Source organism: Pinus tabuliformis, chromosome Q (genome assembly GCF_031772625.1).
Source record: "Pinus tabuliformis cultivar Carrire ecotype Pingquan chromosome Q, CPIR1, whole genome shotgun sequence".
Lineage (NCBI taxonomy): Eukaryota > Viridiplantae > Streptophyta > Pinopsida > Pinales > Pinaceae > Pinus > Pinus tabuliformis.
In genome coordinates, this window is record NC_142296.1 from 1,200,213,545 (window position 1) to 1,200,230,745 (window position 17,201).

The 17,201-nt window shown below is 39.6% G+C and overlaps 1 protein-coding gene across 1 annotated transcript in view; it reads left to right on the plus strand.

Annotated features, from left to right (window-relative positions):
* Window positions 1-515: 515 nt before the first annotated feature.
* LOC149224091 (uncharacterized) overlaps window positions 516-17,201 on the plus strand; it is a 107,337-nt gene continuing 90,651 nt past the window's right edge. Inside the window, exons 1-2 of the mRNA XM_089385998.1 lie at window positions 516-818; window positions 1,080-1,171. Coding sequence (XP_089242124.1) covers window positions 741-818; window positions 1,080-1,171 — 170 coding nt within the window. The 5' untranslated portion in view covers window positions 516-740. The remainder of the gene's footprint in view (window positions 819-1,079; window positions 1,172-17,201) is intronic.

Genomic DNA, 17,201 nt, shown 5'->3' on the forward strand with positions numbered 1-17,201 from the left:
GACATGGGTAAGGTGGTGAGATTTGTAATCATCATTTCGAAAGTCAAGAGTGGCTCCAACCTCCCTCATGCAATCTTTACCTGGTCATTTTTTTCTAGTTCTTTGAAGTTGTTCTCTGAGTTATATTGACTCAAGTGGTGAATGCAAAAGTTTGAAAAAAAAAATACTCATTTTGTCTTCACAATTTTCCTGATTTTCATAAATCTTCTATTCCTTCAATGTGTATTTACACCTTTAGAACAATTACTAGTTTTACTTAGATAGACCTATCTTTATTTTAACTCATACGACTATGCAACATAAAACCATATATTTTTTCACATGAAACAGTTAGAAAACCATATAGTTAGAAAAACTTTTGATATTTCAATTCGTAAGTTGGTTTTTGATCGAGCAATTCCTTCGATGTGTATTTACACCTTTAGGACAATTACTTGTTTTACCTAGATTGACCCATCTTTGTTTTAACTCATGTGACTATTCGACATATTGCATTGCCCATAATCACTTGAAACAGTTAGAAAACCATATATTTTTGAAACAGTTAGAAAAACTTTGGTATTTCGATTCGTAAGTTGGTTTTTGATTGAGTCACACGCAGAGGAGAGCTTCTTCCTAACAAACGCAGTACAAACTTCACGCACTTTTCTAAAGGCAAAACGACTCCGATTTAAGTAAAGGATTTGTTGTATTTTTTCCGCAGCCGGCGCGCACTATTCGAATCTCTGATTGCAGGTTCAATGGCGGCAAAGGATACGACGTTATGGGATGACTCTGCTCTACTCAATGCTTTCAATAAGGCCATGACCAAGTACCGGGTAGGCATTAGCTCTTTAAACTCTAAACCCTACTGCAGGGTTTTAGCAACTGTAAAACATGGCATAAGGAAAGATATGGACGCGAAAACCCCAGAGCTCTTTTCAAATTGCATCTTATTTTATGAATCGCTCGTAGAATTCAGAATGACAGAATTGCAGTGTTCGTATTAAGCTTTCTGCCTCTCTCTTTCAACTTCTGTGATTGTGGTTTACAACAAATGGTTTAGCCGGTTTGTATTTTACATATTGTGTTTGATACAGGACATGCATAAAAACCCAAGTAAAGATATTGGGCTAGGAGATGCCAAAACAGGGACCGAAACAGTTGACAATGGGCATGACAAAGCGATACGGTATGTAATGTTCAGTGATAAGTCTTTATATTAGATTCCAATCGGCAATAGATTTTGGCAGCTTCCCGTAGATTCTTGCCTGTAGTGGGTTTAGACGTAAAGCTAAAGACAACTTATGGGCTTGTTTTCAGTGTGTTAGATGACATTAGTTTTTTTCTTTAAAGTAATTCTTATGCAAGGCTAGATTGGAAGAATTACATGCTCCGGCCCCACTTGTGTGGGAAAGCCGCCCCACCAAGGGCGAACCAGATAAGAGCCTGCCTGTGCACGAGAACTGGTCTTTTAGGCGCTTCACTTAAGCACATGCCACTGGAGAGATTGGAGGTTGGAACCCTGGTGGGCGGCTCGAGAGGCCACAGCCCTCACAATTGAAGTACAATCCCATTGGAATCTATGAATGAGAAATTTTGATTTCAATTAATCTAGCCGATGAGGCGTACGATGATCAAAATTGTCACATCCTGCAATATGGTATAAGGTCATAAAACTCCGGTGCATTTAATTTTATTCGGTTCACATATTTCCCCTGAGGTATTTGTCCATAGATGAATACTAGTATTCATTTTTTCCTTTAACAGATTTTGGTTTATAGTCCTTATTTTAAGGATTTTATAATCACTACATTTGTTCCTAGCATAAATAATTTGGTAATGCCACTAGCATTCACTTTTGCCTCCAATCCCACGCCATACCCTCACATCAGATGCTGCCAATTAAAATTTCTATTTGTCTAAAAATTTGTATACCTGATTGACTTTTCAAGACAGAATAAAGCCCAATTTAGACCTATCTTTCTGTCTGCAGAGGTTATGCTGACAATGTCGTCTTTCAAGAGCTCTATCAAGCCAACTAAATATATTTAGAATGGTTGTTGAAGGAACAAATATGTCCATGTTTTTTTAGCATGGATATTTCCACAGTCAATAAATTGTTGTTGATGAAGACTTCTGGAGAACTGTGTGTTAAGATCGTGGATACGTTTTGGGTGAACCCTTCACCCATTTTTGTAGCTTGGGCAGGTACTTCTGCACAGGCCTAGTTGTCTAGGCTTCAAAAGCCCCCCAATGTCTCTTTATGATATGTTGTTCCTTGAGATGTTCCTGGCTGCTTGGGGACTATGCCAGGGCATCTTCAAACCAACTTTTGACCACAAGCTGGCCCTTGGATGAAAGAGGGCTTCCTAAGCTGTTGATAACAGCTGACTGCTTACTCTCACTAAGCAACATCCCACAATGCTATGTTCAGTGGCCAGATTTTAAAGTTGAAAGGTGATGCAGGAACATCGACCCACCTCCAAGAAAATCAGCAAGAACAAGTTCAAAAGGTGCAGCTATCAAAAGGCAAGGTGATATCTATTTTATAAAGGATTAAAAGAAGGTTATGAAACTTAGGAATCCCTTTGTGGAGAGGATCATGTTAAGAGCTTTATGGAGAAGACCGTGGATTTGAAATAATCCATGATATTGTAATTTTCTAATATAAATTGTAAACTTGTGTGTATGAAGGGGCGGCCATTAGAATGAACATATGACCAACCAAGATGCCAATAGATGCCATGTAATAGTTTAGTGGGTTTAGTTAATGAATTTTGATTTCTACTTTATGTAATTCTATGTGTGTGCATGGTGATTTAATGCATTGATGGCTTGATGCATAGATCCGTTGACTTTGTTTGATGAATTAATGTTACATGTAGACCACAGGGTTCTTCAGTTTGCAGTGGAAGCAAGGATGAGTTGAGTTTGTGGGCTCATAATCCACATGTCCTAGGATTGGGACCATAAGAAAACTTGAAAGGATAGACTCCCATAAATCATTTGCATCAAGTGGTATCAAGGTGTAGAAGATTCTTGCATGTAGTGTGGAGGAGGAGAAGCAACGAAAGAAGGTTCAAGTTGATTAAAGATCTGGTAAGAGATTTGTTTTCTATGTGCAAGTGTACAAAGGAAGGTGTGAAGATTTGCAACAATTGTAAGAAGTGCACTTAGGGTTCTAGAGAAAAGAACTAGGGAGATGCCAAAAGCCCAAACTTAGGAGAATGTTTGGTGAGGTATTGTGTAGCAAGGTGGAGACTCGTTACTATAGAGGCATATTGCAGCTCACGAGTTGAATCTATTACGAGAAGACCAAAAAGCATATGACCAGGAGGTCATAAATTTTTGTACCTTGGGAGTCTGATGAAGGAGCATCGACCCACCTCCAAGAAAATCAACAAGAATGAGTTCAAAAAGTTGTAGCTGTCAAAAGGCAGGGTAATATCTATTTTAGAAAGGATTGAAAGCTTGAAAAATCACCTCTGTGAGAAATCTTAGGAATTCGTTGAAAGCTTTATGGTGAAGATCATGTTGAGAGCTTTGTCGGGTGGATCCATTAAGAGCTTTATGGAGAAGATCTTGGATCTTGAAATAATCCAAGATATTGTAATTTTCTAATATAAACTGTAAACTTGTGTGTGTATGAAGGGGCGACTATTAGTATGAAGATCTGGCTGGATGCTATGTAATGATTTAGTGGGTTTAATTAATGAAATTTGATTCCTACTTTATATAATTCTATGTCTGTGCATGGTGATTTAATGCATTGATGGCTTGATGCATAGATCCGTCGACTTTGTTTGATGAATTAGTATAGGAGGAGTTGAGTTTGTGGGCTCATAATCCACAGGTCCTAGGAGTGGGACCATAAGAAAACTTGAAATGATAGACCCCCATAAATCGTTTGCATCAAGTGGTATCAGAGCACAAAAGATTCTTGCATGTAGTGTGGAGGAGGAGGAGCAGTGAAAGAAGGTACAAGTTGATTAAAGATCTGGTAAGAGATTTGTTTTCTGTGTGTAAGTGTCAATAGAGCAAGGTGAGAAGATTTGCAATAGCTTAGAGTAAGGAGTGCTCATAGGGTTCCAGAGAAGAGAACCAAGAAGATGCTAAAAGTCCAAACTCAAGAGAAAGTTTGGTGAGGTATTGTGTAGCAAGGTGGAGACTTGTTACTATAGAGGCATATTGTAGCTCACGAGTTGAAGCTGTTATGAGAAGACCAGAAAGCATACGACCAGGAGGTCATAAAGTTTTGTACCTTGGGAGTTTGATGCAAGAGCATCGACCCACCTCCAAGAAAATTAGCAAGAACGAGTTCAAAAAGGTGTAGCTGTCAAAAGGCAGGGTAATATCTATTTTATAAAGGATTTAAAGCTTGAAAAATCACATTCGTGAGAAATCTTAGGAATTCGTTGAGGGCTTTGAGGTGAAGATCATGTTGAGAGCTTTGTGGAAAGGATCATGTTTAGAGCTTTATGGAGAAGACCGTGGGTTTTGAAATAATATAATTTAATTTTCTAATATAATATGTAAACTTGTGTGTGTATGAAGCGATGACCATTAGAATGAAGATCTGGCTAGCCAAGGCACCAATAGATGCTATGTAATAGTTTAGTGGGTTTAATCAATGAAATTTGATTTCTACTTGTAATTCTATGTTTGTGCATGGTGATTTAATGCATTGGTGGCTTGATGTATAGATCCGTTGACTTTTTTTGATGAATTAATGTTACATGTAGACCACAGGGTTCTTCAGTTTCCAATGGAAGCGAGGACAGGTTGAGTTTGTGAGCTTATAATCCACAGGTCCTAGGATTGGGACCATAAGAAAACTTGAAATGATAGACCCTCATAAATCGTTTGCATCAAAAGGGAGAAAAATAGGGTTGAGGATAAAGATGGCAGGAGACTGGAAATCAATGTCTATAATTTTTATTTGCTCATGATGTGGATCTATATCTTCCTTTTGCTAGAATCTCCACTATTTGTGTATGGGTGGCCATTTTCACTAACAAATTAGTAATTTTATTTATATTTGTTATTTACCAAAAACTTGGACGTTCCTATAATGCATTGTAATATTTTCTTTTTAACCCTTGTAAATTATATTACTTTTTAATCAGTGGTTTTAATTAATTGGGAGGGGGGTAAAATGCGCGAAAATTAAAAGAGGGGACTCGTTTGGTTTACCGCCTGACATATATGGTAACAATTGGTTGGTTGCCCTCCCTTCACCCCTTGTGCATTTAAAAATGACCAATGAGCCCCCCTGCAAACTGCTCATGGTATGCACGGAAATTAAGTAGTAATTTAATTGAAGTGATTATTTGTTAAATGGAGTTAGAGGAGGGGGCTTTCAACTAAATTTAGAGGTGCACTAAATTTAGCAGGGGGACCCACAGGTGAGCCAAAGGCGTAATTTACACTTTATCTCATTGTTTTGACTTAAGTCACTTAGGAAAAATTTATTTTTCATATCATAAAAAAATAAAGTGATCTCAACCATCCATTTAGATCTAATCTTAGCCGTTCGTGGGGATGGTGGGCACAATTCAGTTCAGGGGTTGTGCTAGGGTTTATAGCAGCATGATCTAGGGTTTTCCAGAAGTTGACTTGTGCTAGGGTTTTCTTGAAGCTACTTTGCCGAAGGGTTTCTGAGCAGATCAAACTACAATATGGTGTATATGGGGTTGAGATTTGAGGACCGCCTTGATGGGGCCTCAAACTTTTGTTCTTGGAGGGAGAGGATTGGTGTAGTGTTGGAGGAGCAAGGAGTTTGGGAGTTTGTGGATAGTCCACCATTTCAACCAGTAGACCCTCAGCAGTTGGCTCAACGCAATAAGAAAGATGCAAAGGCTTGGAGAATTATCCTTGAAGGAGTCAAGGATCACATCATACCTCACCTATCTGGTAAGAAGATAGCTTAAGGCTATGTGGATAGTCATTATAGAATTGTACCAAGGTTTGAGTGAGGCTAGGAAGCTGGTGCTTAGAGACAACTCAGAAACATTAGGATGGTGAATTATGATTCCGTGGACTCAAATCTCACCAGGTTCACCCAAGTGAGAGACGAGCTAGCTGGAGTTGGGGAGATAGTCTTAGACAGAGACCTAGTCAATTTTGTGTTGTTAGGTTTTCCCAAGTCATGGGAAAACTTTACTGATTGTATCAGTGGTAGAGAAAACCTACTAGGATGGGAGAGGTTGTGGAGTGATTATGTCGAAAAGGACATTCAGAAGCAGGGTAAAGCTAGGTCTCACGTAAATATTGAGGAAGAGAACTTTGCCCTAGTTGGCAAAGGGGGTAAGGCTAAGGGCAAGAAGGCCACTGGAGGGGACAAGTCCAACTCCAGAGGCGGGAAGAAGAAGAAAGATCTCAGCAAGATAAAATGCTTCTCTTGCCATCAGTTTGGGCACTATTCTACCAAGTGTCCAAATAGGAAGAAAGGGTCCAAGAAGGACCACATGGCAACATTAGCAGAGGTGGAGGAGTTCACTTCTCACTTTAAGAGGGAGCTCCTGCTCATAACTTGCATGTCAAGCTCATTGGCTAGCAGTGTGTGGTATGTTAACAATGGAGCTTCTTGTCACATGATCAGGAACAAGGAGTATTTCATCCAATTGATTGAAAAGGGCATGCAATTTCACATAGAGCTAGGAGACGATGGCAGGTACTTAGCCAAGGGCGTGGGTACTATCAAGTTTGAGAGGGAGTCTGGGAATCCTCCCTACCTCAAGGATGTCCTTTATGTCCTAGATTTGAAGAAAAACCTTGTTTCAGTGTCAACCTTGGAGAACAAGGGTTACGAGGCTATCTTCAATAGAGGAAAGGCCTTTATCAAGCCTTTCAACTTCGGAGCAACTAAGCAGATTGGAGTTAGGGTGAAGAACCTCTACAGGCTTTAGTTTGAGACAACAACAATCTTGAGTAGCAGAGGAGTTAGTGATCAAAGCTATGATCTTGGGGAGCTTTGGCACGAGCGTATGGGTCACTTAAACCATAGAGCATCGAAGATTCTGAGAGAGATAGCTACTGGATTACCATAATGCAGTCTTGACCAACATGATGTGTGCAAGGGTTGCAAACTTGGCAAGTATGCCAAAACATCCTTCCCCAGTAGAGATAACAGGGCTAGAGCGTCTTGGAGCTGGTGCATTCGGATGTCTGTGGACCATTCTCCTCTCCATCCCTTATGGGATAAATATATTATTTCACTTTCATTGATGACCACATGAGAGAGACTTGGATCTTTTTCATGAAGAAGGCAGATGAAGTCTTCTCAAATTTCGTGGAGTTTAAAGCCTTGGTGGAGAACCAGACAGGTAAAAAGATCAAGGTGCTGAGGTTAGACAACAATGGGGAGTATAGCTCCAACGTCTTCAAGGACTTGTGTGCCAAGGAGGGCATTAGGAGAGAACTCACGACACCTTATAACCCTCAGTAGAATGGGGTGGCTGAGTGCAAGAATTGGAGCAATATTGGAGCGGCTAGGGCCATGTTGCATGACTAGGGGCTGCCAATATTTCTTTGGGCAGAGGCATGCAACACTGCAGTCTTTTTGTAGAGTAGGAGCCCAGACAATGTGCTAGGCAGAGTCACACCAAAGGAATTCTTCATAGGCAAGAAGCTTGACGTGTCTCACTACCAGATTTTTGGTAGTGTTGTTTAATGCTATGTGTCTTTTGATAACAGGAAGAAGCTGGAGCCCACAACAAAGAAGGGTATTTTCATGGGCTATAGTGAGACATCAAGGCGTACAGGTTGTATGTCCCAACACTCGAAAAGGTAATGATCAGGCGTGATGCGAAGTTTGAGGAGGAAAAGGCTCTAAGGAAGTCCTTGAGTGTGACTAATGTGTAGCACATGAGGAGTAGCAGGCTCCCAAGCAAGAGGCTCGACCAACTACTTAAACTTTATCACAACCAGTTATTTGGCAGGTCGAGTAGCACACAGATGAGGAGAAAATGCAAGAATAGGAGAGAGTAGAGCAAGTGGGGCCCACTCAGCCAGTGACTCCCAACACAAGGAGAAGACGAGCCAGGTGGGTAGATTGGTTGATCAGGGAGGCTCAGGATAGAGTTGGAGCACCCAAATCCACATTTAGACAAAGTAAACAACCATAAAGATTTGTACATGGTGCTGATGATTGAGTTGATAGACTCAGAGCCTTCTTGCTATAAGGAGGCAACCTCTTAGCATGTATGGTGAGATGCCATTGTAGAGGAGTATTCCTCTATCATGATGAATGATTTCTGGGAGATAGTGCCAAGACTAGTTGGCAAATCAGTTGTTGGTTCACGATGGGTGTATAAGATTAAGCACATAGCTAATGGGATTGTGGAGAAGTGCAAGGCTAGATTTGTGGCCAAATGGTTCTCTCAGGTTGAGGGGATAGACTACGATGAGACATTTTCACTCGTGGCTTGGTACTCATCCATTAGGACAATATTGGTGATTGCAATGCGGACAGGGTGGGAGATCCACCAAATGGAGGTGAAGATTGCCTTCCTTAAAGAAGTTGCTGAGGAGGAGATTTATGTTGAGCAGCCTGAGGGGTTTGAGACTTTCAACAAAGACACACATGTTTGCAGGCTGAAGAGAGCCCTTTATGGGCTCAAGCAGGCACCAAGGGCATGGTATGCCCAGATAGACAACTACCTTCTAGGATTGGGCTTCACCAAGAGTGAAGCTAACCCTAACTTGTATTATATTGTGGTTAGGGGGTAACCTCTCATTCTTGTGTTATATGTTGACGATTTGATACTGACAGGGAACAAGAAGCTCATTACTGACTGCAAGAGAGATCTTGTAAAGGAGTTTGAGATGAAGTTTATAGGGTTGATGAACTATTTACTTGGGTTAGAGGTATGGCAGGGTGATGGGGAGATCTTCTTAAGGCAGGGCAGGTACACACAGGAGATTCTTAAGAGGTTCTGCATGCAGGAGTGGAGGCCCATGACCATGCCTCTAGTCACAAATTGGAGGAAGGTGGATGCTACCAGAGCAAAGCGAGTTGATACCACTCTTTACAGTTAGCTTATTGGGTCATTGATGTATCTAATGAACACACGACCCAACATTTAATTGAGAGGTATCTCCATATGGATAGGAGGAATATAAGCTAAAATAAGACTATAAGCATGAACATTTGGTTACATACATTTGGCATGATCCAAAGAATAAAATGTTAATTTTAGGTATATGTTCTATGCTTAGAGCAATTTACTTCAATTTTCACAGTTAGCTCCAATTTATTTCAATTTTCACAGTTAGCTCCATATCTTTTCCAGATTAGCAATCACATTTGCATTAAAGTAAACTGCAGATAGAACATAAACATAAATCGCAGAAGACAAGCCAAGACAATAGGACACAAGATGTGGCACTAGCTAGGGACAAACCCCAATGTGGGGAAACCCTTGATCAGTTCTTCTTATATGTTCTTCAATAGTTCAGCAGAGAGAGAGAGATAGTATGTTTACAATAGAAGTCAACACTTTGACTTATCTAGATAAGAGCATAGATCATCTCTAAGAAGATGATACATGAGATCAATTGAAGACATGATGCTTCAACTAATTCTCCAAGGCGACTCCTTCACCTATCGTTGTGCTGCATTTCGTCATCATGCTGCACCTCACCGCGCTGCACCATGCTGCACCCATCATCACTATGTTGCATCTCATCACGCTTCATTAATCATGATTGTATCCATCACTATACTGCATTATGTGCCATTGCTGCACCATGTTGCCATCCTGACCTATGTGATTGGCTGCAACTTGCTTGCTTGTTGTCCCTAACATGCTTGTTGTTGCATGCTAGTTGTCCCTTGCATGCCAGCTGTAACACTGCATGCTTGGTGTATTTGCTGCTAAGTTAGTTGTCCCTTGCATGCCAGCTGTAACACTGCATGCTTGGTGTATTTGCTGCTAAGTACCATACAACTATTCCAATGTTAGTTAGCTGTCCCTTGCATGCTGCTCTCCTTCGGAGATAGATGCTCCGGCTGTTTCGGCAGTTCTCGACAGTTCTGGCAATTCCGGCTGTTTTCGACAATTCCGGTTGTTCTCGGCAATTCTGGTAATCCCGGCAGTTCCGTCTTTTCCGGTTGTTCCGGCATTTCCGACTTTTCTGGCAGTTCCGACTTTTCTGGCATTTCCGACAATTCTGGCTTTTTCGACTTTTCCGGCAGTTCCGACTTTTCTGGCTTTTTCGGCTTTTTTGATAGTTTCGGCTTTTTTGGCAGTTCCAGCTTTCTGCCCTCTGGATCAAGGCAATGTTATTCCTTAGGATCTCTCCTCCTACTAAAACTTAAAGACAAGTAGAGAGAGGAAGAGATCCCAAGTGTGTTGAAATGACTTGAAGGCCACCTCTATTTATACTAAAACGTTGAGCACATATGGGGTTTATTTGGTTGCTGGCCGACCTTGACGAATTGTCTTATAACGCAAATAAATTCATAACTCCATGAATACTTGTCGGAATCGGATGCTCTTTAGATCAATCCTACACCTCTCCATGAGAGGGATCCAAGAAAAATATCAGTTGCCATAAATAAGATGACCCACATGGGGTTTGGCCCTAGTTGCTAATTTTAACATAAAAGGAACAAACAAGGATCTATAGTTATTAGTGAGTGTACGAAGGAATAGGAGGAAGAGGAAAATGATTATTTGTTTTTAGTTGTACAAAGAAAGGAGTAGGATGCCAAGGAGTTATGGTGCTTGTATATGTAGCCATCAAACATAAGTTGTAGGTAATTGTTGTTTTTGAGATAGAGACATGTAAAGGAAAAATGATGACCAATATTGATGACACTAATGAAGTTGAAGGCAAATACAACATTCCGATACAAATGATGGATGGGATGGTGAAGCACATAAAAAATGTTTGGTATGTTATCACCTTTAAGAACAATTGCTTTGAATAAATGAGATTACTAAGATAAATTTTAAGGTAGTTTTGATGGAAAGGAGTTTGAGATAAACGATAAGTGAGGAAAACCAAAGTGGTTGCAAAAGAAATTGAGAAGAATTGGTTGCATTTCAAGAAAGCAACAAAGAAGTTTGAGCCAAGGAAGATTTAGAGAAAAGTAATGACTCTGCAAACAATTGATGACGACTTGTGTGGATGTGGATCGATGCCCAACAATTGATGACTACTTGTGTGGATTGATGTCCATTTATGGCATGGGTGGCGCTGTCATGACTTTTATATAACTAACTTTTTCGAAAGGATTTGGGTATAATTTTGATGAATGAAATTGATGCACTTGTTTTCTTTGAAGTTTTCAAGAAAGTGGTAGATATTTAGATATGGATAAAAGTTCTTAATATGAAGGGGTGGTGGCGAATACCTAAAAGTTAATTTATAGAAGTTTTATACATCACAAGGGCATTAAAGGGTCACAAATTGAACCCTTTTCTCCACAACCAAATGGGTTATAAAGATGAGATGGCTAGTTGCATGTTAAAGGATAAATTTGCCCAATAATTGTTCATAGAAGCAAATAAGAAGTTTGAGTTTTATCATTTACAAATTTTTGGACAATCAGATTGGAAGTTGACTATAGCAAGGGTTAAAAATATATAAATTATACGCCTATTTTTAAGAAGATGCTTTTTAGTTGGGATGTTATCATGATGAACTCACAAGTGCATTAACAAAGAAGAATGTAAACAAGGATGTTGAACAAAGTAGGGTATTTATACACAGATCAAACACCTTAAGCAATTGTTCACACACACAAAGCAAAGATCAGCCCACTAGTTCATTACTTGGTTAAAACCCTCAATGAGGGAAATAGTGCATGGCCCCAACCATCATAGCCACTTGAGGCAATTTATTAATAAAAAAGGAATTTTTTTTTACATATAAGTTTCTTATAATTGATCATTGACAAATGATCCTCCATGCTCTTTAAGTACAGATCATGGACCAATCCAGTGTTAAGCCACAGATCAATATAGATGTTAATATCAAGGAGAATATGAATCGTTTAATCGTTTTGTGTCTAGAACATATAATCATTGTCGCATTAAAGAACTACAAATGCATAATAAGGAGATAGTCTAAAGAAACACACTTTACCTATAAACACATTAAATGAAGTTCATCTTAATCAACTCCTAAGTGTCTGAATATCTTAGCAAAGGAGAATCATGTTTTTGAGCTTTTGAAAGATTTTTTAGACACTATCGCAGAAAAGCCAATGATCACCTACAAAAGGATATAAAAGGAAGTGGTGGAAAAGAAGCAAGAGGAGGAAATAAAAAAGCCAATGATCACCTACAAAAGGATAGAGAAGGAAGTGGTGGAAAAAAAGCAAGAGGATGAACTACAAGAAGAAGAAGAAGAAGAAGAAATTGAGGTTCGAAGAAAGTGATGTTTCAAGTCCTAGAAAATTAGAAGGAATTGGAACAAAGGTATGGGAGACAAGTGAATTTTGCACTTAAGAGTGAATTGGTGAATACAATTTTTGAACCTAGTTTGTGTTGAAAAATGCAACAATAAATTCTCAATTTGATTTTTCCTTGATTAAATTTAGAAAATTTGAATTTCCACATCAGGAGACAACTTGGATGCAGCTAACTTGTGTGACAGAGCTTGTGTCACTCAATTTACTTAGTAAATTTGAGTTGTAGGAGTTAGAGTTCAGTTAAGCACGCGTGATTGCTAATTTGTAACAATCAAGGTCAGATATTTCAAGTTGTTTTCAGTTAAACTAGTTCCAACTGTGGGAGGAACTAGTGGAAGGTCAGTTATGCAATGGGACTTCAATCAATCTCCGTGATCATCCAGTTAACTGATCAATCAACTCAAAATAGCTAGTGCATGCAGAGAATTCGAGTTCCTCAACTGTGCTGGAGATTCCTGTTAGAGAATCTAGGGCAAAGTGGTGTTGTGATGATTCTCTGAGACTTGATAACAATTTGTGAAGTCTTTTTACTTTTCTTAGTTAGCTTATACTTCTTCTTCTTATTAGTGCATATGTGTGTGCTTCATCAAACTGCTACCAAAACAAAATAACAAGAACACAAAATTTGGCTCTCTGCCAAGGACAAACCCTCTCCACTCTTGAGAGGGAAACCCTTTGTAAGTTTTCTCTTATTGAAGCTTCTTATTTGAACAACTACCAAACCCTAGACCCTTGACTAAGATCTCCTCCAAGCATGAGTCAAATCCTTCCTCTTTCTGCACTATCACTTCCGGCACTTTGTCTTCCAGCACTTTGTCCTCTAGGTTAGGAAACCCTAGAATATTAGGGCTTCTCTTCTTTGCTATAAAGAGATCCTTTTTCACCTTTCTTTGGATACCTTGTGGACCTTAATGCACAACTGAATGAGACCGTTTATGCTGCTGCCCTTGACTGCTATTGAATCCACAAAAAATACCTTGCTGAAGTATTCACATGTGCTGACAGAAACCCTAGAATATCCTTTCTTTCTTCACTTTCCTTTTCTTCCTTCTTTGCTGGATGAGGAGGCCTAACAACCCTTGTATATTAGCCCAAAACAGAGAGATGGTTCCTATTGCACTTGACCGCAGACAAACCTCTTTTTCCCTCGTACGTGTGGCTGTTGATGCCCTAGAGAATAGCCTTGTACCTTCGCTGTCCTTCCTTGTCTCTTTGCTGCCCTAACAGACTTCTTATCCACCTTTACTCGACTGTCCTCCAACGTTCTAGTCACCCTTGTCTTTGCGGATTTTAGAGCTTGTGTTATATGTCTAAATGAGGAGTGGACAACCTCTATAAATAGAGGTTTGTCGCTCCTTTCTCAAGCTGACATGACTATCCATTAGGCCGACTTGATTGTCATCTAGTCCGACTTGACTGTCTTCTAGGCCGACTTAACAGTTGCATTATATTTCACATTTGTTCATCGTTTTTGCTGCTTGTAGACTTCATTGGTGCTAGGAGAGGATTTGGCCATGCTTGGAATTATTTCCTCGACCTTGTTTGATGACTTACATGATGTAACATGCCCTCAAAGGGTCTTTTCATAATTACATTTTGACTTTGACTCTCTAGAAGCACTTCAAAATGTGCTTAACCTATTTTCAATGAGCAAGAAACTCATTGACAAATAATACAAAAATAATTTCTCTTTTCTTGAGTAAGTACAAGTACAAATATCAAAATTACATTTATGAAGACCGAACCTAGTTACATTTTCTCCAACACTCCCTCTTAACTAGGGAGGTATTCATACAACATTACAAGGTGTTTGGCAATTTTCGATCTTGAAGAATTCGCATAAGAGAAACCAGATTAGCAATCCATCTATTATAGCATCATATTCATCAGCATTGCCATGGAGCAAGGCCTTGACTAACAACTCCATCTCTTTACGAGACCATGAGCTACAATGCTGGTAAGACCAACACCTTCATCATTGTCTCTCAAGGTACATACCCACCCGAGTGTTCTCGAGTATGATCTTCTAGGACTTCTTATCTTGGGTTCCCAACCCTCAAAGAATATCGGTCCTCTTCCCTACTCTTGTCTTGGATGCCATACACATCCTCAAAGAGTATTGGATGCCATATGGTTACCTAATCCTCCTATTCTTTCTTCCCAAGTGAAGATAAGAATGTTGTGTCTATCTTGTATTTACATTTCCATTCACTGGCCTTCATCTATACTTATTGCTATTAGTCCTGCATGACCCATGACACGGAAAACACGATAGTCACTCCTTTGTAATCAGGGGTGATTAAAAACGCCCTCTTGATCAAGGACTTGTCAAAGCTCCCTCTTAATTGGGAACTCTTGCCTTTATCAACAACTTCTTCTTCGTGGGTCCTTTAGATGCATGATCTACTTCCTTTCTTGATGTCATGAAGTCTTCGATCGAACTTCTTCTTAGTAGGGCACCATCCATCCATCAGTTTCCTTCTTGGTTAGTCATGTCATTGCTTCATGGAAAGTGACTATCAAGTTCTTCTAGTCATCTTGGCTACTCCTTTGTCATCTTGTTCATGCTTCATAATGCTCTCCTCATGGATGCTCCATCATACTTGTTAGGTTATATGCTTTGACTTGGTAGCCCATCATGACTTCATCCTGATATTGCTTCAACATTGTTTTTCCTTTTGTTGGGTGTCTTCTTCATCACGACATCTTCATATAGTAGAATTAGTTATCTGCACCTTTTATATCTCCAAGGCCTTTATAGGTGTAAAGGGTCCTTTCTCCCTTCTTCAGAGTTATCCTGCTTTATTTCGGGAAATATCTTTAAAGGCATTTTGTCAGATAGTGATTCTTGGTGATCATGGTGTTCTTCACATGTTTGATCTATTTCTTCATTTGCTTCATCTCAGATAGATCGGTCAACCACCTGATGCTTCTCGTGGAAGCATTCCTTCATCCCTTGCTTTCTAGACTTGTCAACATTTCTTCTTGCTTCTTGGTCAGCAATATTATGCTCCTTATGTGGGCATGTTCTTTGTTTGACCTTCATTGCATCGTGGTACATGCCTTCGAGCATGTTCTTGGTGAAAGAGATCCTTTCATGCTTGATCATGTTATATAACTATACCCATAACTCAATAATATACAAATGATGACATGACTTAAACTTTGATCCATCTTGATCCTCCTTGATCATTCTTTGGTGTAGCCCTTCTTGCTTCATCTTAGCCTGCCTGCATATCATCCCTTTTCTTGAATCCCATGAGTGGGATTCCCAATGAGACATCTGCCTTGGTTCACGAACCTTCTCTTGAAGATTCCATCATAGGATTTTAAAGATCCTCGCCTTGCAAATGTTTCCTACCTTTGATGATTTAGGTCTTCTAAGATTCTTGTCATGATCAAGTTTTCTTCCATCATATATGAGGTCCTATTCTAGGTATGCTCCTTCTACATGAATATCTTTGAGCTATATTTGCCATGCTCCTATATTCTAGAAGATATTTCTACTTATGCATTTTTGTTCTTCTCATAAATGCTACATCTACATGAGTGTCTAGAACTCCATGTACATCATGTTGCTAGATTCTAGAGGGTAATTCTAGCCATGCAATTTAATTTATTCCTATATGCTCCTATTCTACTCAAAACTTTGAAAGAAGTCTAGAAGGAAAGAGTTTGACCTAGTCATAGTAGAGATCTAGAGGATCTTCCTTCTTTTGCTTCTTTCCTTCCTCTTCCACCTCTTGAGTTATATGAGCTTCTTCTCTCTTTCTCTTGTTGTTGTTGTCCTTCTTAAGCTTGGGACAATTCCTTTTGTAGTGTCCATATTCTTGGCATCCAAAACATTGGATCTTGGACATGTCTTTGTTGTTTGTTCTTCGTGGACCAAACTTGCCAAATTTACCCTTTCTTTTGGCCATGGTAGCAAATGCTTGCTCCTTTGATCCCACATCTTCTTTCGCCTTAAGTCTAGTCTCCTCTGTTTAGCATAGAGACCACATATCACTGAGAGTGGTTGCTTCCTTCTTGGCATAAATGCTTGATGTGAAGTTTCCTCATTCCTCAAGTAGAGCATTGAGTACAACAGTTGTCATCTCTCTGTCAGACATGACTTCCCCAAGCTCTTGAAGTTGATCTCTCGTCTTAGAGATTTTCATGAAGTAAGGAGCTATTCCTTCCTTTGTTGTCTTCATCTTGTATAATTCATTCCTCAGAGATAATACTTCTTCGGTGGTGGATATCGCGAATAGCTCTACTATTTTATCATAAATTTATTTTGATGTCTCAAACTTGGAGACATAGGGAATGAGAGAGTCCTTGATTGATTCTATCAGAATCCTTTGAGCTCTTGTCTCATCCTTATTATACTTGGCTAAGGCTTGAGTCTGTTCCTTAGCAGGGACAATGATGTTCCCCTTGACATATTCTAGGAGCTCATTCTCCTTGAGAAGTAGATCAGTCCTCTTCTTCCATGCAAGAAAGTTATTGGTGCCTACCAATTTATCGATTTCCTTGCAAAAAGACATTGATGTATATTCAGAAGGGGACATTTACTTGATAGATTTTGAGATTTGATGGATTTGCTTCCTCCTTGAAAGCTTGATGATCTTGATGTCCTTCAAGTTGTCTTCTCCAAGTGGACTTACTCGGTGATGAGGTGTGCTTGAGGACTTGTAGCTTGATGTAGATCTGCTTCTTCTTTTATATAAGGCTCTCCTTCTAGCTTTGTAGCCCTCCTTGATGAATGATGGATTGTAGACCCTTTGTCCTTGAAGTGGTTGAGACTTCTAGGTTT